The sequence below is a fragment of the Ictidomys tridecemlineatus genome, chromosome 14 (assembly GCF_052094955.1).
Source record: "Ictidomys tridecemlineatus isolate mIctTri1 chromosome 14, mIctTri1.hap1, whole genome shotgun sequence".
NCBI classification, from domain to species: domain Eukaryota; kingdom Metazoa; phylum Chordata; class Mammalia; order Rodentia; family Sciuridae; genus Ictidomys; species Ictidomys tridecemlineatus.
In genome coordinates this window covers 62842339-62867312 of record NC_135490.1, presented here as the reverse complement: position 1 = coordinate 62867312, position 24974 = coordinate 62842339, and the positions used below count along the sequence as shown (strand labels likewise).

Below are 24974 nucleotides of genomic sequence, written 5' to 3'. Positions count from 1 at the left end.
TGAATCTGTCTGGTTTCCTGAGGGTTAAAAGATTAGGGCCTGGGATCACCACAGCATTAATCAATACTGCCTTTCCATCTTTCCTAATTGCCATAGGCTGAAGATCATCATTCCCTTGGCCCTGCTAATGTAATGTATTGATCTCAGGTAAGTAAGATTGAACATGAAATGAAGCAAGAAATCTATCTTAATGAAGTTACTGTGTCTGTCAGCCACCACTGGGTGGCACCAGCAAGCTAAATTCGCACCATTAGGTAATGCGTCGGTTTGCTTGGAAGTAACATTAACCTGATCTTACCTGTGAATGTGTACTGGTGGTGAACGGGAAGTCTTTAACCTAGGTTTAGCATTACAGAACACGGATTGGATATCACCAATATGACTTGTGATTAAAGTACAGCATTAAATGTGGCACCAGGGTAGGACCATAAAGGCCACAAACTCCTCTGTATCTTAGCAGAATTCTCTGTGTGTGAGACACAGGCCAAGTCTAACATCATTAGTTATATGTTAGAGAATACCAGAAATCCATGAGGTCATTAGCAGGTGGTAGAGACAGGCACCTGCATCTACAGAGAAGAGTAGAGAACAGTGAGATAGAAAGGAGAGGGCTTTGAAGCAACCTGGTATTGCCTTCCATTCCCTCAGCTGATAAGCCAGGAAGGAGGAAGATCAACAAGAACCCAGGTATTAAAGAAGTCTTGGTCTGAGGCCAGTTCCCTCTGGTTGACACTTTAGCAATATTCAGAACTGTCTGTATCATTCTGCCTCCAAGATGCATGCTTTGGCACATAGAAGTGATGCATTGAAAAACCCTGTGTTGTCAGCTAGTTCAGCTGTCTCCTGTGACTCTGTGAGGCCTAGAGCCAGTTGTGTGCTTTCTCAAAAGCCAGTTGGGCACATCTTTTCCCAACTCTGCATTGTTCAGTGATTTCATGTTGGTGGCCTAAAATCAGCCATGATAGAAGAATTACATCACTGAAACCTGCAAATGCTTCAAATCAGAGAAATGTTCCCCTTTAGATTTGGTTGTTAATCATGCCAAAGCAACACCAGCCAGGTTTGGCATGGGGCTAAATCTAACCCTACGTGATGAGTATAAAGAAACATCCCTGAGTTTTCTTGGATGAGCTACTCACTTTTTAAGAGTGGAAGAGGGGGCTGGGGCTGTAGCTCAGTGGTAAAGCACTTGCCTCACATGTGTGAGGTACTGGATTCAATCCTCAGCACCACATAAAAATAAATAGATACTGTGTGTTCATCTACAACTAAAAACATTAAAAAAAAAAAAAAAAAGAGTGGGAAGTGTGTCTGATATGCCCAGACGTTAGAAAAAACATGTGAAAGGCCAACAAGCCAAAAGTGAACAGGGCTCCTCATATAACCATTCCCAATCAGCTCACAGGGAAGGGCAGAAAAGAATTTTAATACAGCCCAACAGTATATGCTAGTCATTCAACTGAAACAAACCTGAGCAAGTTAGCTTATTCATTTACCATATTTCATACCTGAAGTGTGGACTAATTCAAATAAACACCCATCATCTTAAAAATGGGAAAATTTATTGTGAAATCATTTGGCTCTGCCAATAGCAAGATCCATGGAATCCTATATTGCATAGTAGGGATTCTTCATCCTGAAGGAACTGAAATTAACTGGTAGGACAGGGTGGACTTGTCCTCTGATGGAGAAGTTTAGGAAGCATTTTAAAGTGCATGAACTTGCTATAAAATGCTGGTGATATTTCTCATATAGGTGGTTTCAGGTGAGGCAGATCTGCATTTTACTTGGTTTAATTGACTCCATCTAACTGTCTTGTTTCATAGCAGGTAATCTAATTTCATCACTCACAGGCTAAAATATCTTTTCCCTTCTCAGTTCCCCAAAGGAAGAAAGCTCTTGGTCAGCTGCATAACTGTCTGTTCAGTTGTTTCACTATTAATAATAGTGAAAACACTAAATGTAAATAACTAAACATTATACTTGTTACTAAGTAGCATAGGGATTGTATTGGACTTTACCAACCCCTACGACTAACAAAGTCTTATTTGTGAGAGACAAACTGACAAAAAAAACACTCACCCAGCACAAATGGTTAAGCGTTAAATCCTTAATTATGTTTCTTAGCAAAATGGTAGCTAATGGAAGCCATATGTGCTAGAATAGTGGCCACCTCCCAGATTCTTACAGCCTTTGCAAGCCCAGGAGGAGGATGCCTCAGAACAGTTAAGCAGTAGCCAAGTCTTGATTGCCAGTCTGTTTAGCTTCCCATTTTCCCTTCTAAGAAGCTTTCCCTTTATATTTTGAAAAACCTTACTGAGAAGTATAACCATCCTGTCTCATAGGGTACTTTGTTTCTGTTCCTACTGATAGATCATTCTGAAAAAGTTGATTTAGGTGCTCTTAAAATGGGTTTTGAAGTCTCCAAGTTCTGACTCCAGACTCCAAACCATAGGAGGCAAAGATATCCAAGGTGCCAAGGTAATTCCATTATGCAAAACAATTTCCTTTCTTAAAAGACATGCGCACAAATAGGAAACTGTTCAAAACAATACATGGTGGTGGGGGTGGGCTTTACAGTTTAGTGGGATGACATAATGGTACAGAGGAAATGACTTTGCAATTACATTTCTCTAAATGGCCTGAACTTGGTGTCACTGCTGACATCATCTGGAATGGTTACAAGGCCCCAAAGGACTGCTCCAAGGACTAAATGGCTGATCCTCTGTCTCAAACCAGATACTGTCTTAGCCTGAGGTCCTTCATGGGTGCCACTGCTGAGGACTGATAGCTGGAGGGAGGGAGCTCCATCCTCAAGTAGTTCTTAGGCTCCTTTTGAATTAGCCTTGCTGTTCTGGGATGTCTTGTGTGATTTGGCCTGGAGTGTCTAGGTAGAAAACACAGGCAATGGTTGCAATTAGATGTGTAAGTTCTATAGGAGTCCCTTTTTCCTTTTCCTAAAGTAATGACAGACTTGTTTTCCTAAAGTCAAATGAGGGTTTATAATTTACTTTGTAATAAAAATGAAGAAGACAGGCAAACAAGGCCCCCAAGTACCTTGGGGATCACTTTCTCAATGTCATATTCACAGGTATCCTATGAGCAGCTTTGGTCCTCAGGGCCACTTCACAATTTAACTCTCTCGTGACTTCCCTTTCTGCACTTGCCCCAAATTCTTTCACTCAAATGGGAAGAGTGATTAGATAAGTAATTTTTTATTTACAGGCGTTTCTCCTAAAATTTTAATTGCTTTCCTACTAGTGTTTCCTAACATCAGAAGCCTGTATAAAACACATAACATACAGAAAACTATTTCCATCTGGTTCATAAAAAAATAAGGATCCTCCTATTTTGTAATTAGCTTCTAGACTTAACATGTTTATGTCTCGTCCACCATTGCATTGGTCGGTAATTTTTTTCACTTTTGGATAATTAAGGTAAAAAAAATACATATAGTACTCTTATACAGATGACTAAAGTTCTGCCTATAACTTCCTGTTTGGATGACAGGAAGAATTGTGCAGTGTTTTGCAATGGTCATAATTATAGATTCTCACTACCCTTAGCGATAACTAAAGAGAAAGGTTTTTTGTATGCTTATTTTGTTTCTTGTTAGATACTTACAGCTTCTTTAGAAGAAGTAATGGGTAATGAAATAGGTGTTGATAGTGTTATGGGTGATGATGGTACTAATGGCAGTTGTGTAAATTCTTCATCCTTAAACATCAGAATTGAGAGTTGGATTACTGATTTAAAACAAAAGTAATGGTTACAATTAAGGATTATAATATTAAAACTAAAAATGCCATTATAATATAAATTAAACATCAGAAAGATGGAAAGTGGTATCTTCTATCTAGCTTTTCAAATATAGCAATAAACTCTGGAGCAGAAAAAATTATAGAAAAGAAAAGGAAATTTTAATTAAAAAAAATGTGGGCTGGGGTTGTGGCTCAGCAGTAGAGCACTCACCTAGCATGTAAGAGGCCCTGAGTTCAATCCTCAGCACCACATAAAAATAAATAAATAAAATAAAGGTGTTGTCCAACACAACTAAAAAATAAATATTTTTAAAAATGTATAGTGGATCTACTCTCATGACTACCAAGAACAACTACTTCATATTCAGAAATAACTATTTCATATTCTGTCTTTTTTTTTGGCAGTCCTGGGGATCGAACCCAGGGTCTTACACATGCTAAACAAGCATTCTACCACTGAGCTACATCTCCAGCCCATAACTGTTTCATATTCTGGTATAGAATTCAAAAGGCGAAATCTGGAGTCAAATTACATATAACCAAATGTTGAACTTTTTTTTTTTTTTTTTTTTTTTTGTCAGTGCTGGAGATCAAACCCAGGGCCTTGCACATTCTAGGCAAGCGCTCAACTACTGAGCTACACCCCCAGCCCCAGATGTTAAACTTTCTTAGAAACAGATCAAACAGTACAATAAATATTCCTTAATAAGGAAATAAATTCAGTTTCATTAAGAGGATTAAAAATAGAGAAAATTAATGTAGCACTTTTTTATATTTTTAACTTAATCAAGTGAGAAGTAGTTGTCTGACCTTAGTTCCTTTCGATTGAGGTGCAGAATCTACCGTGTCCTCTTTGGAGTCAGGAGAAGTAGGTGATTCCACAGGATTATCTGTCTTTGGAACCTAAGGAAAATAGTATTTTACATAAGCATTAGTTTTCTGCTCTTCCTGAAACTCCAGTTCTTTTTACAGTAGTCAGTGCCTTTTAGCACAGTTTGCTTTCCATTAAAATCCCTAACTTCCTCCTCAGACTACACCCTTATGAGTAACATATGAAATATGCCCCTGAAATAGCAACTTAGTATTACTATTTCTTTTTGAGTTTTGAGCTCTCTATATACAAATGTTACACTCTAATTAAATTCTAGTATTTGAAATCCTCAGTTATTAACAAGCCAGTGACTTGCCAATATTGGTGCTGTTCTCAATCTCAAAAAGAAGTTGCCATTTCTCAATTACTCATCAGTTTCTAATAGCACTGACATAGCCAAAATTGACATCTATTGGTTTTAGTATCATAGTAAATGGTAAATTTGCCTGACTAAAATATAGGTATTCCTTAGTAAAAGCTCCTAAAAAGCTAGGGGTCTAGCTCAGTGGTTAGAGTATATGCTTAGCATGGTCTAGGCCCTGGGTGACAAGCAAAATGAGAAGAGGTAATAACAATAGATAATAGGTTAGGTTAAAGAGCAACGATAAAATAGGTAGCTAACCTATCATTAAAAATTATGTTAATTATCGGCTGGGGATGTGGCTCAAGCGGTAGCGCACTTGCCTGGAATGTGCGGGGTGCTGGGTTCAATCCTCAACACCACATAAAAATAAAGATGTTGTGTCCACCTGGGACTAAAATATAAATATTAAAACAATTATATTAATTAGGTTTGAAAAAACAAATATCACTATAATTTTTGGAAATAACTTCTTTTGTGTCCTTTGGAGGAAAGGGAGCTACCTAAATTCAAAGTCATAGAATCATATATATATTTTTTTTTCTTTCTTTTTTTTTTAGGCAAGCGCTCTACCACTGAGCCATAACTCCAGCCCTGATAGTATATGTTATTTATGGAGCCTAGTATGCTACTTATTTTCATTTTATAAAAAGAATAGAAGTTTAAAAACATGAATGAAAAGAACAACCAATAAAATTCCAAGGAGCTTGTCACTTTTACCATAATTCCTTTCTTACTCCAGAAAGTAACATCTTGATAAAAAGAGTTTATACCCATGTAGAATAATTTTGAGAATCCAAACTTTAGCCTGAGACATTGTGGTCCTCCAAGAAGATTCCTTTGCTCCCGAAAGTGGTCTGAGATGATAAAAAACAAAAAAACCTTTGGTCTGTCTTGAATGGTTCCAGGAGTTTGATCCTGAACTCACTAACTAGCCTGCCTTCATGGTCTATACAAAATTGCCCCTAACCTTCCTAGAACCTGCCCTGGACAAAGCCCCAAGTCAGATACTCTGTGGTAATACATAAAGGGAAAGCAGGGTGGCATTTCCTGAAGTAGATATTTCATGCTACAACTAATTATCCTTGTCTTGTCCTAGGGGATCAACCTCATATCTAAGATTTAAAATGACTGGACCTAGCTGGGTACAGCGACACAGGCCTGTAAATCCCAGCAGCTTGTGAGGCTGAGGCAGGAGGATCATGAGTTCAAAGCTAGCCTCAGCAACTTAGCAAGGTCCTAGGCAACCCAGTGAGACCCTGTCTCTAAATAAAATACAAAAAGGCCAAGAATGTGACTCAGTGGTTAAGTGCCCTTGGGTTCAATCCACTGTACCAAAAAAAAGGCTGGTCTTCACTTTGAGTTGTATTTCCTTTCTTGCTTATGACAGTTCTGAGTCAGACTTGAAGCCACACAGTAGTGGAAAGCCCTTTCTGATGGGCTCAGAGCAAAGTGCTCCAGTGCTTTGGCCCATCCTGAGTTGGTTTTTCAGTGAAATAACAGGAGGAATAAAGTTACCGAGTTGAAGGCAAAAATAAAATGAGTAAGGAAATGAATTACTTTCTGTGTTAGTCCTTCTTTGCTTAAAAATCAATAGAAATTTAGACAAATGAAATAGGAACCATTCAGTAGAAAAAGGGAAGACAGTGTGTATACGGGGGGCGGGGTAGAATCTGCTAATGAAAACTAGATAAGGAGGAAAAAATATTCATAAAATTCTTATGTCTTTTGGATTAAAGGCAATAGGAGCCCTATGACAAGGTAGTCTTGAGTGGCCTTTTAGGGTGGGGGTTTGAGAGTGCTGGGGATTGAACCCAGAATCTCATGCATGCTAGGCAAGGACTTTACCACTGAGCTGAACCCGTAGCCTACTCTGAACTGTTTTTTTTTTTTTTAAGAATTATAAAGAAAATGTTAAAGCTAGTTGAGCCAAATTCCAAAAGAAATCCCAGGTGTGACAGTAAGGGGAAACAAAACAGTGGTGGAGAAGCCTTGGTTATAATGGACATACAGTTGATTCTCCCTAAACTCAATTACTCACTTCTCCACTTTGTGGTATTTCAATTGGCTTTGGTTTCACATCTATCAAGTAGAAGGTGCGTGATAGGAGCAGAAGGGAAGGAGGGACATTCTCCTTCAGGTGGAGGTCCAGCCACTGGACAAAGAGAATAAAACATGACAGAAACAATGTTAAAGGTGAAATGACCCAGTCATCTACTGCTTCCCTGAGTTGCAACTCTCCCCACACTCACGCTGAACAAGTATAAAATCACCAGCCAACAGACTTCTCCCCCAGTGCTAGTAGCTGGTAGTACCTCCTGCCCCGTACTCACATGCCCCCCCCCCACACACACACAGTAGTGGGATCACTCAGACCCAGAGACAGATCGATCAATTAAGTTCTCAATCCAATTATGATGAAAGTATTAAGCATCTTCTCTAAAACAAAAAGTGGCATGAACCATTAACCAAAAATTAGAATGAGGGTGAGATTTTAGATATTAAGTTGGCCAAGCTTTAAAAAAAAAAGTTTCTAGACCATTTATACGTACACAAGAGACAATTCAAAAAGTAAAACGATTTCAATAAAAAAATGTCTAGCATGCCTGTAATCCCAGCAGCTTGGGAGGCTAAGGTAGGAGGATCATGAGTTCAAAAGCCAGCCTCAGCAACTCAGTGAGACCCTGTCTCTAAATAAAATACAAAATTGGGCTGGGGATGTGGCTCCATGGTTGAGTAACCCTGAGTTCAATCCCAGATATCTCCCCCTACCCCCCCACCCAAAACAAAAGAACAAGTCTGTTTTTTCCACCATCTTTCCATGCTGCCATCATGGTGCACATAAATGTCCTGGCTGATGCTTTCAAGAGTATCAGTGTGCTGAAAAGAAGCAAATGCCAGGTCCTATTAGGCTGTGCTCCAAAGTCATCATCTGGCTTCTGCGATGATGAAGCATGGTTACATTGTTGAGTTTGAAATCACTGATGATCAGAGCTGGGAAAATTGTTGGGGACCTCACAGCTAGTTAAACAGCCTGTGATCAGCCCAGGTTTAATGTGCACCTCGAAGACAGAAAAACGGCATAATGATCTGATGTCATCCCAACAGTTTGGTTTCAATGCACTTACTACCTAAACTGGCATTATGGACCAGGAAGAAGCAAGTCAAAAACACAGGAGGGAAAATCCTGGGATTCTTTTTTAGGGTGTAAAACACAAAATTCCTTGATGGAAAAAAAGTCTTCCACCCCTATTCTCAAGGCACCTTCTTCCCTAGAAGGAACCTTTGGTACCAGGTGTGTGTGTGTGTGTGTGTGTGTGTGTGTATACACACACACACACACATATATATATAATATTTTGTAATAGGGATTGAACTCAGAACCCAGAAATGATTAACCACTGAGCCAGCCTTAACCATAATCCCCAGTCCCCCTTTTTTATGTGGTGCTGAGAATCGAACCCAGTGCCTCACGCATGCTAGGTGAGCGTGCTACAACTTGAGCCACGTGCCCAGCCCTCCCAGCCCTTTTTATTTATTTACTTATTTATTTTTATTTTGAGACAGGGTCTACCGAAGTTGCTTAGGGCCTCACCAAATTGCTGAGGCTGGCCTCAAACTTGCAATCCTATCTCAGCCTCTCAAGTTGCCAAGATAACAGGTGTGCACCATCATGCCTGGCTGATTTATGTTTTTAATTTTTTTACACAAAGGGTAATATGCACACAATTTTGTCCTTTGCTTTTTTTCCATTGAGATATTTTGGCAATTAATTCATGACAGTAGATGTAGTACTGACTCTCTCTAAACACTAGCAAAAAATCTCATTATATGGAAATTTCATAGTTTATTTGATTGTCTTATCAATGATCTTCAGGTTGTTCCCAATTGTTTGCTATTATAAATGGTACTGCTGCACTGGATAATCTTATATTTCATTTTGCACATGTCCAAGAATATGGGATAAATTCCTAGAAGTAAAAGTAATGAGTCAAAGAGTATATGCATTTTTAAAGTTTGAAAGATGATGCCAAATTACTCTACATGGGGATTTTTACCAGCAATGCAAGAATGCCCCTTCATCCAAGCTCTTAACAACACAGTATGATTACAACCTCTGATCTTTGTCAATATAATAGTGAATGTGGCATCTCTTAGTTTTAATTTATCTTATGAGTAAGGTTAAGATTGTTAAGTTTACCATTTTTAAATTTTCTTTTTTATGAATTAGACAACACAGGATTATCCTTAATGGAATTCTTTAAGTAATATATAATGCTAAATATGATCAATGATTATATTAATATCTTTGTTCCCTTGCTGGAGATTATAAAATTATATACCCTTTCAAGAGGGCAATTTGACAGTAATCAATGACATTTAATACTCCATGTTTAAGAAATTCATGATCTCAAGTATTTCTATAATATGTTCATCTTCCAACCATAGTTGGTCTACATGTAAGAGGAAATAGCTACCTATTGTACTTTTTTAAATTATAAAAATGAGAATTTTAACAGGAGTTATTCCTTTGTTTTAAAGCATTGATATTTTTACTAAATTACTATCTGAAGGATAACATTAAGCATCTATTAGCAAAGCAAACGCTGAATTGGTTTGGAGCATTAATTGGGCACTACTAGGTAAGGTCCAGACATCTAGACAGGTTTACATCCATAAAGCGACTTGAATGAGAATTTCTGCCCAGACCCTTAGAGTCTCTGAAGTAGACAAAATTCTAAGGTGGCCTCAAGGTTCCCTGGTATACCCACACTTTCTCAAAGGTACTCAAACACTCTTCTAGGTATTATGAGAAGGGATTTGAGATTAAGGCCCCAAGTCAGCTGACCTTGAGATAAAGAACTTTTCCAGTTAGGCCTCACCTAATCACATAAACCCTTAAAATCTGGGACTAGAGGTTAAAAGTGAGAAGTTTGATATTTGAAGTGTGAGGGGGATCTGTCGTATAAGAAGTCCACTGCTAGCTTTGCAGATAGAGGCCAAGAGGTATGGCATACAGGTAGCTCTTGGAGCTGACAGCAGTTCAAGGTTGGCAGCCATTGAGGAAACAAGGACTTCAGCCCTACAGCTACAGGGAGAGGGTTTCAGTCACTGAACTGAATGATCTTGGCAATGGACTCTTCCCATAGCCTTCAGAAAAGAACACAGCCTACATCTCTAACCTATAAACTGTGAACTAAGTTTCTATAACTGTAATTTGTAGTATAGTTATAGAAAACTAATATAATGTCCCATCCCAATCAAAGTACAAAATAAAACTAGCTTCTTCGGTATCCTGCTACTCAACGATATGAGGCAAAATATGTAAAATGGTTCACTTGTGCTATGGTTTAATCTTAAATGTCCCCCAAAAGCCCATGTGCTAAAGGCTTTGAGATGGTAGAACTTTTAGGAGGTAAGGCCTAGTGACGGGAAGTTAGGTCATTGGGGGCCTGCCCTTAAAGGGGATATTGAGATAAAGCCCTTCCCTTTTTCTTCCTGACCACCTTAAGATGAATGGAATGAATGGTTCACTTGGAATAAATGTCATCTTATCACTTTGAGATGAACAGACTTGTGCCATGATGAACTGTTTTGTCACAGTCCCAAAGCAATAAGACCAAGTGACCATGGACTGAAATCCATGAGGTAAAATAAACCTTTTCTTCTGATAAATTAATTATCTTGGGCTGGAGATATAGTTCAATTGGTAGAGTGCTTGTCTTGCATGCACAAGGCCCTGGGCTCAATCCCCAATACTGGGGGGAAAAAAAAAAAAACCCTCCTGTATTTTGTCACAGCATGGAAAGCTGACTAAAATAGCTTGCAAAGTAAATATCACAAGATGAGGTCTGCAAATCATAGGGGAGATTTGCTCCAGAGAAGAGGGTCTGAGGGTGCTGCTGCTTGCCTCTGTGAGCTGTTGTTGAAGTTGTTCCTCAGTAAGACCCAGTGATCTCATCCCTCGGGCCCTACAAGCAGATTGTAGTTCTGACACACTCAAAGTCTTCACCCCTTCTTTGGCAATTATCTGCAAGAAATGTTAAGGAACAGTGTTAGGTCTTTGTGTTCCAATTTTATCTAATCCCCTACATTCCAGCAAATCAGTAGAAATCCAGAATTTGATAAGTTGATCCTTTGTCCCCTACATTGATTGCTGCAAAGACCAGAACCCTAAAAAAAAAAAAGTCAAAGTGACTTAGAAAGGTGGTAGTTTAGATGAAGGAAATCCTGCTAACAGGTATTAATAACAGAGACCTTACTTTCTTTCTTACTTTTTCTTTGTTTTGTTTTTCTTACTGGGGATTGAACCCATAGGCACTTAACTAGTGAGCCACATTCCCAATCACCACCATCCCCCCCCTTTTTTTTTTTGATACAGAGTGTTGATAAGTTGTTTAGGACCTTGCTAAGTTGCTGAGGCAGGTCACTAACTTGCAGTCTTCCTACCTCCTGAATTGCTGGACTTATAGGCATGTGACACCATGTAATAATAGAGATATTTCTATAACTCCTTCCCAACATTTTATCAACAAAGTATTTCCCCTCTTGCATTTTGCATTGTCTGGTTGTAACATCTCCTTTCCCCTTTCATAGCATCTTTAGGGTTCATTAGAAAAAACGTTGTACTTGAAAAGCTTTCACGGTAACATCTGATGCATGTCCCAGGATTATTTTTCCTCCGCTGTCCCCTAACACCACTGTGGGAATGGCTCTAACTGATCCACAAAACTGCCTCAATAAATAACAGTTTCTGCTTGATATAATCCCAAACTATGGTACCTCTGGTACCAATATTGCTTATTCCAAAGTTCTGAAAGCACATGTAAAATCAAAATGAGACCAATGGAAACCAGGTGTGTTGGCACATGCCTGTAATCGCAATGGTTCAGGAGATTGAGACAGGAGGATCATGAGTTCAAAGCCAGCCTCAGCAATGGGTGAGGACTAAGCAACTCAGTAAGACCCTGTCTCTAAATAAGAAGTATAAAATAGGGCTGGAGATGTGGCTCAGTGATTGTGTGCCCCTGAGTTCAATCCCTAGTTAAAAAAAAAAAAAAAATAGGCCAATAGGATCATGTTTTGCTTTCTTGGATCTGGGAAGCCTGCTCCCACAGGTAGAATACTTTATAACAGCTGATTTAGATTCAAGAAACACTCTTTCCATTTTTTTTAAGACATCTAATTAGTAGTTATATTCTAAATGGTGCTTTCTATAAGATGTCTAGGCTGTGCTTCCCCTTCCAGCATTATGCTTTACCACCCACTTCTAACCAGCCCAACTCACTCAGCAGAATATTTACTTTGGCACCAGCTCCTCAGTAGGGGAGCAGAGGTGTGCAGGGTAAAGCCTTGCCAGGAATCTACTGAGCTGCTATTTCCTTCCCAGCAGGTCCTAACTGCTTTAGATTAATCTCAGCTAAGACATCCAAATTACTGACTGCTTATGATGGCATTTTTAAGAAAATGGGTCCCAGTATAACAAACAATTTCTAAAATGATTGTTTAAACCACTCATTTTGCCAGCATCAATCCATGAGCAGACCCAACAGAAAATACTGCACTTCATCACAAAGGCATACTAAGATGCCTCCCAATGCTTTTCAAATCCCCTTCAGCTATGGTTAAGCTCTTACTTTATCGTCTGCTTTTATAGACTTCAATGTCATCAGGAGCTGAAAGCGGAGCAAATTGTTGGTTCCAAAGGTCTGCAATTCTAGCAGTTTACAAAGGGCAACCAGCTGAGGTCGATCTAAGTGCTCCAAGGGTAGCTGATCCTCAAAGAATTTGGAAAATCGAACTATCTCCTTTGTGCTGGGTTTGTGGCCTGTCTGGACCTAGGCAATGAAACAAAGAGGCTAATTAAAATGTGTTTCCTACTAAATGTAACTTTCCCAATAGACCTTTGTGGGGGTGGGTATAAGGACTGAACTCAGGGGCACTCAGCCACTAAGCCACATCCTCATCCCTATTTTGTATTTTATTTAGAGACAGGGTCTCACTGAGTTGCTTAGTGCCTACTAAATTGCTGAGGCTGGCTTTGAATTCTCAATCCTCCTGCCCCAGCCTCCTGAGCTCCTGGGATTACAGGCGTGTGCTACCACGCCCAGCCCAGTAGACTTTTGAAATAGATAACAAAGCATTTATGAACATTATTTTCTTTCTTTTTTTTAAATTTTATTTTTGTAGTTGTAGATGGACAGAATGCCTTTATTTTATTTGTTTATTTTTATGTGGTGCTAAGGATGAAATCCAGTACCTCACACATGCTAGGCAAACACTCTGCCACTGAGCTACAGCCCCAGCCCGTGAACTTTGTTTTCTGCCTGGAACTGGAATCACTTGAAAAATAAAGAGAATTGTGCTGTTCTTTCCAAGAAGTTACTATCAACACATTGATTACTTAAGCTTTCCTGCAAACTACTCTGTTTATGTTATATGATTACAATTAGTGTATTTTATAACATACATATTAGCAATTTCAAAGATTTGAACAATTTGGAAGATCCATGATGACATGCATTTTTCATATAACTCCAGCTCAGAAGTTGTTTGGTATGATATAAAAGTCTAACACCTGTTTTACATAGGATGATAGCTGTGTAGAGGCATCTCCCATATTGGCTCTGTTCCTCCTTGCCATTTCTGTAATTGTTTCTTGAAGGAATTTTGCTACTTCCAGTTTTGCAGCCATTTTCTTTTTCTGTTTTTCTTCCTTAATAGTAGAAGAGGAAAAAGTTAATCTTTCATGACTACAACTTGGCAAAGATGGAAGAAATAACTATCACTTTGTTATTGCATATCCCTATAACATGTAGTGTAATAATATTATTTGCAGGTCTAATTGGGATTTGTGAGAACCAGGGCAAATATAAAATAGCTTGTATTTGAAACTTGTTTCCTTAATCTTGCCTTCCTTCCTTCCTTCCTTCTGTACCGGGAATTGAACTCAGGGACAGTCGACCACTAAGCCACATCCTCAACCCTATTTTGTATTTTATTTTTAGAGACGGGTCTCACTGAGTTGCTTAACACCTCGCCATCCTTCTGCCTCAGCCTCCCAAGCCGCTGGGATTACATGTGTGTGCCACTGCACCCGGTTTACATTTATTTCTCATTAATGAAATGTTCATTAGCATTTAAAAGATCCCAAATGTCCCCTCAGTGGAAGGCTTTATCATTATTTAGAAAGAGATACTATTTCTTAACCAACTAGGTTGCTACTTGAGCCAACTCCTGATCTGAATAGACCCAGATTTTGCTCTACAAAGACAAGGAAATCAATTCTACACTGAAGTAGCTAGAGTCTAAATAGAAAATAGATATAGTTAATTATAATACAGAGAATTAAGTGTTATAGTACATATGAAGAAAAGCACTACACAAAGAGGAATAAAATGTACAATCTCAAAAGACAGTAGGTTACCAGTATTTCTTAATTCCTATTTTTCATAAAAAATCTATGTGGTAGCATTATCAGTCTAACTATGGTTAGTGTGTTTGTGGGTGGAGAGAAATAGAAAAAAAATATATCTAGCTATATCTATATTACATACATAGATGATTACATATGTAGATTATATAATTAGAATTTCCTGAGCAACTTAAAAACATACACATAAATACATACATATACTAAACATACATATGTATATACGGTTTATATATAATATGTAAATATGTATTATGTTTTTATATATGTACATATAAAAATGTTTTTTAAGTCACCTCTGATATTCTAATGATCATCCAATTAGAGGAATCATTGATTTTTAGATCTTAAAAGACTCAGCCAAAATGAAAATACACAATAGCAATAACATGGTGGTTAGAATCTGTTTGGTCAATCACTCATATCCTTCCATCTACCCATTTATTTATTTATTTATTTATTTATTTGGTACCAGGGATTGAACTCAGGGGTACTTAACCACTGAGCAATATCTCCAGTATTTTTTTATATTGTATTTTGAGAGAGGCTCTTACTGAGTTGCTTAGGGCCTCTGTAAATTGCTGAGGTTGGCTTTGAACTCTCTATCCTCCTGCCTTAGCTTCCCAAATTGCTCGGATTATAGGCAGGCACCACGACACCATTTATTTATTGAGCATGTACCATGTACTAGGTGCTCTAGATTAAAACTAGCATAAAAGAGACATGAGTTACTGTCCTCTTGGAACTTCTAATCTAGTGAGATGGACAAACATTAGTGACTAATGATGATCCAGTACTTCCACAAATTAACAGAAAAATAGAATGAATAAGTACTATGAAAGAGAAATGTATGGTTCTTATTTACTTATTATTTTTGTGTCTAGTACTAGGGATTGAACTCAAGTTTGCTCTACCACTGAGCTACATCTTCAGACCCCCTGCCTTTTTTTTTTTTTTTTTAACTTTGGGACAGGGTCTCTCCAAATTGCTGAGGCTAGTCCTGAAACTGCAATACTCCTGCCTCAACCTCGAGAGCACTGAGATTACAGGGTTGTACCAGTGCCCAGACTAGAGAAATGCATGAGGAGCACAGAAAGCTCCTCCAGCTCCCTCTCTGGAACACCACAAGTGTGTGTGTGTGTGTGTGTCTATGTGTATGTTTGGGGAAGGTATAGTGTTCAAAGGAGAGGTAATATTTAGATAAATCATTTCCCCTATTCCCCCCATCTTCCTATATCCACTAATACTTTCCTTGGAATGTTGTGGCATTAATTCTAAATGATGGTTTTCTCCCTCCCTCTCCCTCTCCCTCCCTCCCTCCCTTCCCCCCCCCTCTCTCTCTTCCAGTATTGGGGATGAAGCCCAGGGGTGCTCCACTGACCTACATCCTCAGCCTTTCTATTATTTATTTATTTATTTATTTAAGGCAGGGTCTCACTAAATTGCTAAGGCTGGCCTGTTACTTATGATCCTCCTGCCTCATCCTCTAGATCCTGCTTGGATTGTGCTATTCTTTCTATCCAGAATATCCTTTTCAAACTGTGGTAAAATTTCACTCTTTTTTTTAAGTCTCAGTTCTAAAGTTACCTCTTCTGTGAAATATTTCCCAGTATTACTGATTTAAAAGTTGCCCACTTTGTCCTCTAGTAGTTTTGTTCATACCTTCATACCACTGTCTAGTAGTCACAGAGAAAGGAATAAGTGAAGGAATTGTGTCTGTTTTCTCATCCATCCCCTAGATTTTTTTTTTTTTTTGATTGAACCTGGATTGAACCCAGGGCCTTGTGCATGCAAGGCAAGCACTCTACCAACTGTGCTATATCACCCAGCCCTCATCCATTCCCTTGACAGCAACATCAGACACCTTCTTCTCAAGGACTACTCAGCACTAAAGGGTCTGTGTGGCTGAATAAATTCTACCTACTATTCAATTAGTCGCCACAGTGGGCTTTTGTTATCTTTTTATTTTTTCTAATTAAAATTCAGTAGGAAGGGATAATCTTTTAAAATAAATGGAACTAGAAAAACTGGATATCCACATGCAAAAAAAAAAATCTAGACACTGACATCACACCTTTCATAAAAATTAACTCTGAATGGATCATACACCTAAATGTAAAATGCAAAGTTATGAAACTCCTAGAAAAAAAAAAACAGGTGAAAAATCTATGTGACCTTGGGTTTGGTAATGAGTTTTTAGCTGCAATAGCAAAAGAATGATCCATGAAAGAAAAATTGATTAGATGGGCTTCATTAAGAGTGTTTGGAGGCCAGGGTTGTAGCTCAGTGGTAGAGTGCTTGTCTAGCATGCATGAGGCACTGGGTTTGATCCCTGGCACCACATTAAAAATAAATAAATAAAATAAAGGTATTGTGTCTATCTACAACTAAAAAATATTTAAAAGAGTGTTTGCTTTGTGGCAGACACTGGTCAGGAATGAAAAGACAGGAGACTAGGAGAAAATATTTGCAAAATGTTTGTCTAATAAAGGACTTTTTTCCAAAATATACAAAGACTCAAAACCACAATAAGAAACAAACCACCCAATTAAAAAAGTAGACAAAAGATCTGAATAACACCTCCTCAAAGAAGATACACAGATAGCAAATAGTTACATGAAAATATGCTCAACCTCATATATCAGGAGAGAACTGTAAATTAAAGCAACAATGAAATACCAGTACAAACTACTAGAATGACTAATAGCTAAAGCATGGACAACATCAAATGTGGGGAAAGATGTACAATAAGAGAACTCTCATTCATTCCTGGTAGCAATGCAAAATGGTACAGCTACTTTGGAAGACAGTTAAGTACTTTCATGTAAAACTAAACAGTATTACCATTTGATCCAGCTAGGTAAATACTCTCCTAAGTATTTATCCATATGAACTGAAAACTTCCATCCACATGAAAGCCTGAACACAATTATAGCAATTGTACTCATAATAGCCCCAAATCAGAATCAGCCAATTTTCAACAGGTAAATGGATAAACTGTGGTATATCCATACACTGGATAAGACCTGGAAGAATTTTAAATGCATATTGCCAGAACTCAACTTAAGCTTCATCGTAAATATCCCTTTGCTTATCATGGTCAAAGTTCTGGGTTTGATCCCCAGTACCACCACACACTCCCAGCCAATCCTAAAGTAGAAACACTACCTACTAGTGAGAAGCAGTCTCCTTCCCCAATCCCACCTCACAGCGCTAGGGATCCAACCCAGGACACTGAACATGCTACATCTCAACCACTGAGCTACATCTCCAATTCCCAAGAGAACCAGGCTTTCTTACTGAGTTTTTCTTTTCCTTTTTAGTACAGGGACTGGAACCCAGGGGCACTCTACCACTGAGCTATACCTCCAGCCTTCATTTTTAAATTTTGAGATAGGGTTTCAATAAGTTGCCAAGGCTGGCCTCCAACTTGTGGTCCTCCTGCCTCAGCCTGCTGAGTTGCTGGGATTACAGGCTTCAGCCACCACTGGCTCTTCCTGAGTTTCTTATTTGTTTGCAACTGATTTATTGTATAATTTTAGGCAATATTCTTAAATTTTTAATATATTTACCTATGGGTTATAACTATTTTTCAGAAGCCAGCCTAAAAAAGGCTATAGACTGCATGATTCCAAGTATATGACATTCTGGAAAAAGTAAAACTATAAGGATAGTAAAAGGATCAGTGGTTGCCATGGATTGGGGGGAGGAGCAAACAAGGAACAAATAGATGGAGCACAAGGGATATTTAGAGCAGTAAAACTATTCTGTGTGATGATATGAAGATAGATAGATGACATTATGCATTTACAAACTCCAAAAAATGGTACACCACAAAAAGTAAACCCAAATGTCAAGTCTGAGATTTAATTAATGAATGTATCAATATGGTTTCTTTAGTTGTAACAAATGCACCACACTAGGGTAATATGGGGGATAGAAGTATATGGACATTCTCTACTTTCTGCCCAATTTTCCTGTAAACTTAAAAACTGTTCCAAAAAGTAAAGTCTAGTTTTTTAAAAGTTCAAAATTTCTACATACCTTTTTGGATTCACTTTCAAAAGTTGATGGCAACATCTCTGGGAAGAGTTTCAGAAACACTGGTATCAAGAATTCCATGAAAGGTACAATTATGAATACCATAAATGGAACCAAGCGGAAGAAATCGGCACAAGTTCTCAATAGCTAAAGAATTAAATGCAGAAGCAATATTTCATTATTTTATGATATGCCAAGAAAAAAAAGCCTGCCTTGGTTCTTAAACTGTTAAGAGTCAAGATAGGTTTTCTGCACCTGTTCATAAAATAGAAAGGTGGGGTTTTTCTCTTCACCATTTTTTGGTGGTACTGGGGATTAAAAACCCAGGGGTACTCTATCCACGAGCTATATCCTCTGTCCTTTTTATTTTTTGACAAAGGGTCTTGCTAAATTGTTGGAGGCTGCCTCAAATTTGTGATCCTCCTTCTTTAGCCTCTGGAGTCCCTGGGATTACAGGTATATGCAACCACTCCCAGCTAACAGTACTTTGCATTTCTAATGCACATTAAACCTGAAATCTTTCAATCCTTGGAGAAATTTAAAAACATAACTATTCTATAGACAGATATAAAAAACAATAAAGAATACTGCTTAAAGCTGTACAGCAAGTCAGCTGTAGACAAATAAGAAACTCAGTAAAAACTGGTTCTTTTGGGAATTGGGGATGAACCTCAGGGTAGAGCATTTACTTAGTACAAGGTCCTGGGATGGATCCCCAGTACTGTGAGAAGAAACTCATTTTCACCAGTAGTTAACTATTCCTACTTTAGGATTTGAGATGGAAGGTGTTGGGGATCAAACCCAGAGCCTTGAACATGCAAGGCAAGCTACTTTGGGATATTTAAGATGAAGTTTATGGGCTGGGGATATGGCTCGGTGGTAGACTGCTTGCCTGGAAAGCATGAGGCCCTGGGTTCAATCCCCAGTTCCAAAAAAAAGATGAAGTTTGAGTTTAAAACTTGGTTCCCAAATAGTTCATTTTAATTTCACATCTTCTTGCTGGAATACGATTTTTGCCTACCCGTCGTCTCTCTCGTCTGGTCAGCACCTGTCCATGAAGCAGCCTCCAAGCCATTTTGGCAGCAATTTTGGTGTCAATCCAAAGTAAGTAGAATCCGTTGTAATAATATTTAAGTTCATCCATAATTTTTTGTCTGAGAGATCGCTTTCCTTCTTTAATATTTATCCCAATTTCTTCTGTGGTCTGAGGGCTTATCACCTTTGCCTTTTCTGGGGTTTGCTCCAGCTGAGGTTTACCAGGGTTCTGTTGTAGCCAGCAAGCTGATGTGTGTAACTTTTGTATTGGCCTAGTTCGTAAATGAAGTATTTTATTGCCTGACTGACTGGGATAACAGTACTTCTTGCTTCTATAGTTCTTCATATATGTCTTATTTAAATGAGAATCTGGCAAGTGAAGAAATGCAAGTGATGGGGAATAAGAGCAGATAGGATGGACAAAATGGCTAGGGAATCTGGAATAAAGAGTAACATTTCTGAGTTGAGCACATACTATTACAAACTTAAAGAAATAGATATTTTATCTAGTTAAAACTAAACTTTTTAAAGCTCAGACAGCTCCTATTTATTAGTGAATGAATTATTTTTTGTTTGGTGGTGATGGTAGGGATATAACCTAGGACCTCAACATATACTAAACACATACTAGACCACTGAGCTATACCATCAACCCCAAATATAATTTTTTGCCTCAACTGATAAATAGTATGTTCTATGGTTGAATGTTCTCTATGAGAAATATTAATAAGTTAATTTCTAAGAATAAATTGCTTAGAACTTAGAAGTCCTACAACCATTAACTTTAAAATCTACTAGCACACATTTATATGTCCAGGATTATGTTCAATAGTATTGTCTCTATGGACTACCATATTGTATCTTTAACCACTCTACTGACAATAGGAATGTTTTAATGAAACTTTCCATGGTCCCTGTGGGGGTTAACCAATCAAATAATACTACTTTGTCTATGTAATGTTTATGGACTCCCTTAAATGAGAGGCACTTACAACAGAAATGTCCTTTCATCTAAAATTTCTCAAGAACATTAGAAATTAAAACTAGAATTGGAGTCAAGGAACTCTATATTCTATCACAACAGCTTATAGCCTTTAGTTAAATAAGACGATAAGATAGATCATTTTTCTATTCTTTCATTCTTTTTTAATTTTCTTTTTAAAGGCAGTCTCTTTCTATGTTGCCTATATCATCTGCCCAGCCTGGCCCTGCACTTGAGATTCTCCTGCCTCAGGCTCCTAAGTAGCTGAGATTACCGGCTCAGGACATAAAGCTTATTTCTTTTTTACCCCAGTGCTGGGAATGGAACCCACAGTCTCATGCATGCCAGTCATGACTACACCCCCAGCCCTCCAGACTATTTGTGAAGTATCCCAAAATAAAAATATTCTTTGGATAACCAAAAGGGAAAATTTACAATGTGATAACACACCCTAATGAAACAGGAATTTGCCATAGAAGGGACTTGTTCATTAGTCATTTTACTCCTTTTTACATCAAAAGGCCTCATCAATTATAGAAGTGTCACTCTATAATTGTGTGTGTGTATATATGTGGTATTGAGCCACTCTACCAATGAGCAATATATCCAGCCCTTTTTAATATTTATTTTGAGACAGGGTTTACCTAAATTGCTGAAACTGGCCTCAAACTTGCAATCTTCCTGCTTCAGGCCCTAGTTGCTGGGATTACAGGCCAGTGTATCACTGCATCTGACTACATCTTCTACCTTACTTGTACCAGACCTCAACAAAACTACTCAGCCCAAGTTCTAAAGCATATAGAAGATTTTAGTAAGTTTACATTAAAATGTCAGCTTCCTAAGAACCAGCATAATCAAAAACCAATAAGATTTTAATTGTGCACTAAACCAATCCTTTTACACATATCCTTTCCATCCAGAAGAATGAGGTTCATATACTTTTGGGGGTTGGGAAAATTCTAATGCTTACCTTGTACGGACAATAGCTAAGACTGAATTACAACTGTTGAATGCCATATTTATTTTTCTCTGAACAATTTTAACAAAGAGACCTAGACAAAAGAAGTAAACAATTTGGTATTTTAAAAAGACATCAATTAAACAATGAGTTACTAGCTATTGCAAGGGCAGAAAATTTGCATATTCAAAGTACAAAACCTCCTTCAAGTTCATTCCTAACAATTATTTTCTTAGCTCTGGATTTGAGTATGGAACTTTCAGATCCCAAAACACAGAAATGATTTCTAAGATAATGCTTAATGAAGAAGATACATGTCAGACACATTTTTATTTCTGGTCAATATGTCTAGTAATCTTCCTTGGATGGTGGGCAGGTATTTAAGAAGATGAGACAAACACACCTATTTGTAGACTAGAATACAAGTAGAAAGCAGATACCCTGGATTTGTTTTCTTCTCCCCACCTTTTTCCTCCCCCCCATGGATTTGTTTTATGTAAGCTTTTTCCATATTTGGCCAAGCTACCCCAAACCCTATAGCTTGAAAGTATTCACTAATCTCTTTTATGTAGCAGTAAAGACATGCATGGTGCCTATATTCAAATGCAGGTAAAACGGCGCTAGCGATTTTCCAGAGCCCAAACTGAGCTTTCCTCCATCCAGCGGCGCTTTTCAGCTAGGGGCAGCAAGGAGCTGTAAGAACCCTTAATATCTCACACTATCTACTTCGCTTTCCTGCAACTGGGTTTAAAGGAGCATCAGGGTCTTTCCTGGATGGAAATCTTAACCACAGAGCTAGGATTTTGAACAGGGCTCAGCGTCTCTGGACCCAGCCCAACGTGCTTTGCTGGAGCGAGACAAGACCTGCTGGGGCGGTAAATCCCGTCTCCCGCCCGGCACTCCTGCGCTGGGCTGTGGACAACCACTTCCCAGGCTGGCGGACCCGGGCGCAGACAGGCCGGCCGGCACGCCAGGCTTTTCGCACAGCCCCCACGCCCGGGGTTCTTGGGGTTACCTCTGCCGCTGGCACATCACTACCCAGGTGCAAACGCGCCCTCGGCTTCCTCGGTCAGCGATTTTCGCGCGCGTAGTACGTGGGTGGACTGTTGTGGGGTCTGGGGATTTTTGACTGTGTGTGTGCGGAGGTGGGGCGGATACAGGAACGATAACTCCTAGTGATCCGTGTGGTTGAAAATGAAGACGAGGAGAAGAGGGCTCTGGACACAGAAGAGAGACTCGGAAGTGAAGCGCGGAAGGAGTGGGAAATGGAGGTTGAGCTCCAAAGTTTGGAAGGCCAGGGAAGAGGACGAGATCACTGGCTGAGGAGAGCGCGGTGGGAACTGGAAACTGTAGGAAACGGGGCGCTGATGGGAGGGGCAGGATGCACAGGGAGCGGGCTCCGGAGGGGAACACGCAGGCACGGTCCAAGTAACAGCCTGAGGACTTGGTCCGCCCACCCCTACCTCCTCGGCCGGGCTCCCGGGAACGGCCGCCCAGGTCCTCCCAGTTCCTTCCCAATTCCTCCCTTGGCCCTTCGAGCTAGAAGGGCCCGAGGCCAAGTCTCTATGACTCCACCTCTTGCCCCTCGCCCCGTGACGTCACTCTGAGTGACGACACCATCAACCAATGAACTCTCAAATTCTGTGGAGGGCGGGCGTCCTTCATCGTGGCCACCCAGGAGGCGGCAAGGTCTCCTCACCAGCGAAATGACTTCTCTGCTGGTTTTAGTTTAAAGAGCGTCGGTCTTGGAGGATCGAACACTGTCGTTTTTCTGACTGTCTACACCCTGTAATCTGTGGCTACCCCCCTGGGAAACCCCCGAGTGAAGGTTGGATTAAAGAGACTCTTAGCCTAGCGTAATATGTCTGATAGTCGCCATGGTAACCATCTCGGAGTCACGAATGACATCATTTTGATGTATTCTCCCTCTGGCCCTCGCCCCCCTCTAACTCCAAAACTGCCTACGGGGACTTGAGCCGGGAGGAGGTAGTGGGTGGCAGAAGGGCTTTTTTTTTTTTTTCCTCCCAGGCCCAAGGTTGGAATGCTGTGAAAGCTGCACGTGGAAAACTGGATTCCACTAAAAAATCTTTGCTTTATAAATGTTCTCTTTAACAGGCGTTGCTTATAATCAGTAGTTTGTGTAGAAATCTCTATATTTAAAATGTACATTATATGGGCTGTGAAATTACGTATGCGCTGCGTGCAGGTTCAGGGGGCACTTCGGTTCCTAGAATGTGAAACTGAGCCATCTTGGAAAAGAGAACGATCTAGAAATATTCTTGTTCCCCAGTTATATCTTCGTATCCATTTGATCTGGCTGACTTTTAAAGGAAGAGAAAAATTTTAGTGGCTTTACCCTAACACCAGACAGCATGGAATCGCTTTCTCGAAAAGAACGCCTTCTCTTCACATGTAAACCGGCTACATACTTTACTCATCTGGGCAGCACATTTGTAAGAATGAAAGATGGCGGGTATTAAATTTCAGTAAGAAGTGCAAACCTCTTTTAATCCACAAAGCATTTTTCAGCTAATAACCAAACGATTCAACTGTTAAATAGGCAAAACTTATCAGTTTGGCCACTAGAGGTCCCCTTGTGCCTATCTGATGCCTAACTTTCCACATGAAGGTTTCACTTCACGTTCTATGTTTACTAGAATTAAAATCTACAAGGCTTCCCTCCTTTACCTTTCCGTCCCTGAAAATTCACGAGGGTAAATTTTGAATTTTAAAATATATAGGTATAACTTTCATATTGATTTTCACAAATTAACCACTGTTTTACCATAAACCCATACTTTTCTGGAAAACATTATAAAGGATCCAAAAATATTTGCCCCTGGTTCACTGGGAGACATTTTATACTAGGAAATATTCCTATTCATGTATTGTATTCATTTATAATCAGGCACAGTGAAAATCATTAAGTATTCATAAACCAGATGAACAATTCCATGCCTAGTATTTGAAAGATGAGCTAGGTTTTCTACCACGGCCATATGTCAGCAACTCTATTCTAAAAGAGTGAAGGGTTAAAAACCCTTCTTACTGAAATCCATTTGTTCAAAGTAATGTCTATTTTTTCCTATTATCAAGTTTGGCAATTTCTTTGACTTTCAGGATACAAGATTTGATATTTAAGGAGTTTTTGCATAAAATCATCAAAAGAGAAACTAAAAAACTTTTTCCCTATAACTATGGCTCAGAGAACCGTTTTAGATTTCTGTCTTGATTAACTGCTCCTTTACATATGGAGAAGAGTAAGCATATACTAAACCTCAGAAGATGTTAGATGATGTGAATTGTTACTTTTAGTGCTCATTTCCCTAAATATTAACTGCACTCTTAATGTTTTGCAGAGAAGACCACATGCATCTACTTCATATAATATCAAATTTAAACTTTTATTGTCATCATAGCTATTAGAAACTGGCTAAAATAGAATCCCTGGGGACAATTTACAAAATTCTTCTCAAGGGGAAAATCCAGGTACCAGGTCAAGATGATAGTTTATCTACAAAGCATGGAGTTT

At 39.0% G+C, this 24974-nt stretch overlaps 1 protein-coding gene across 11 annotated transcripts; it reads right to left on the bottom strand.

Annotated features, from left to right (window-relative positions):
• Window positions 1-1540: 1540 nt before the first annotated feature.
• Letm2 (leucine zipper and EF-hand containing transmembrane protein 2) lies at window positions 1541-23035 on the bottom strand. 11 transcript variants are annotated; one of them, XM_021735298.3, is made up of 11 exons: window positions 22458-23031; window positions 21455-21536; window positions 19489-19939; window positions 18471-18614; window positions 13572-13709; window positions 12631-12831; window positions 10905-11024; window positions 7035-7148; window positions 4572-4664; window positions 3625-3717; window positions 1541-2887 (listed from the first exon to the last, which is right to left on the bottom strand). In XM_021735298.3, exons 2-11 carry the CDS (start codon window positions 21499-21501, stop codon window positions 2825-2827), a joined length of 1464 nt encoding a protein of 487 aa, XP_021590973.1. In that variant the 5' UTR covers window positions 21502-21536; window positions 22458-23031; the 3' UTR covers window positions 1541-2824. The 11 variants fall into 11 exon arrangements, 10 of the variants coding, with proteins under 10 accessions (XP_021590973.1, XP_005338446.1, XP_077887358.1 ...); XM_005338389.5 differs by having other exon boundaries at window positions 22906-23028; XR_013430437.1 differs by having other exon boundaries at window positions 2875-2887; window positions 3625-3746; window positions 22458-23034.
• Between the last annotated feature and the right edge of the window lie 1939 nt (window positions 23036-24974).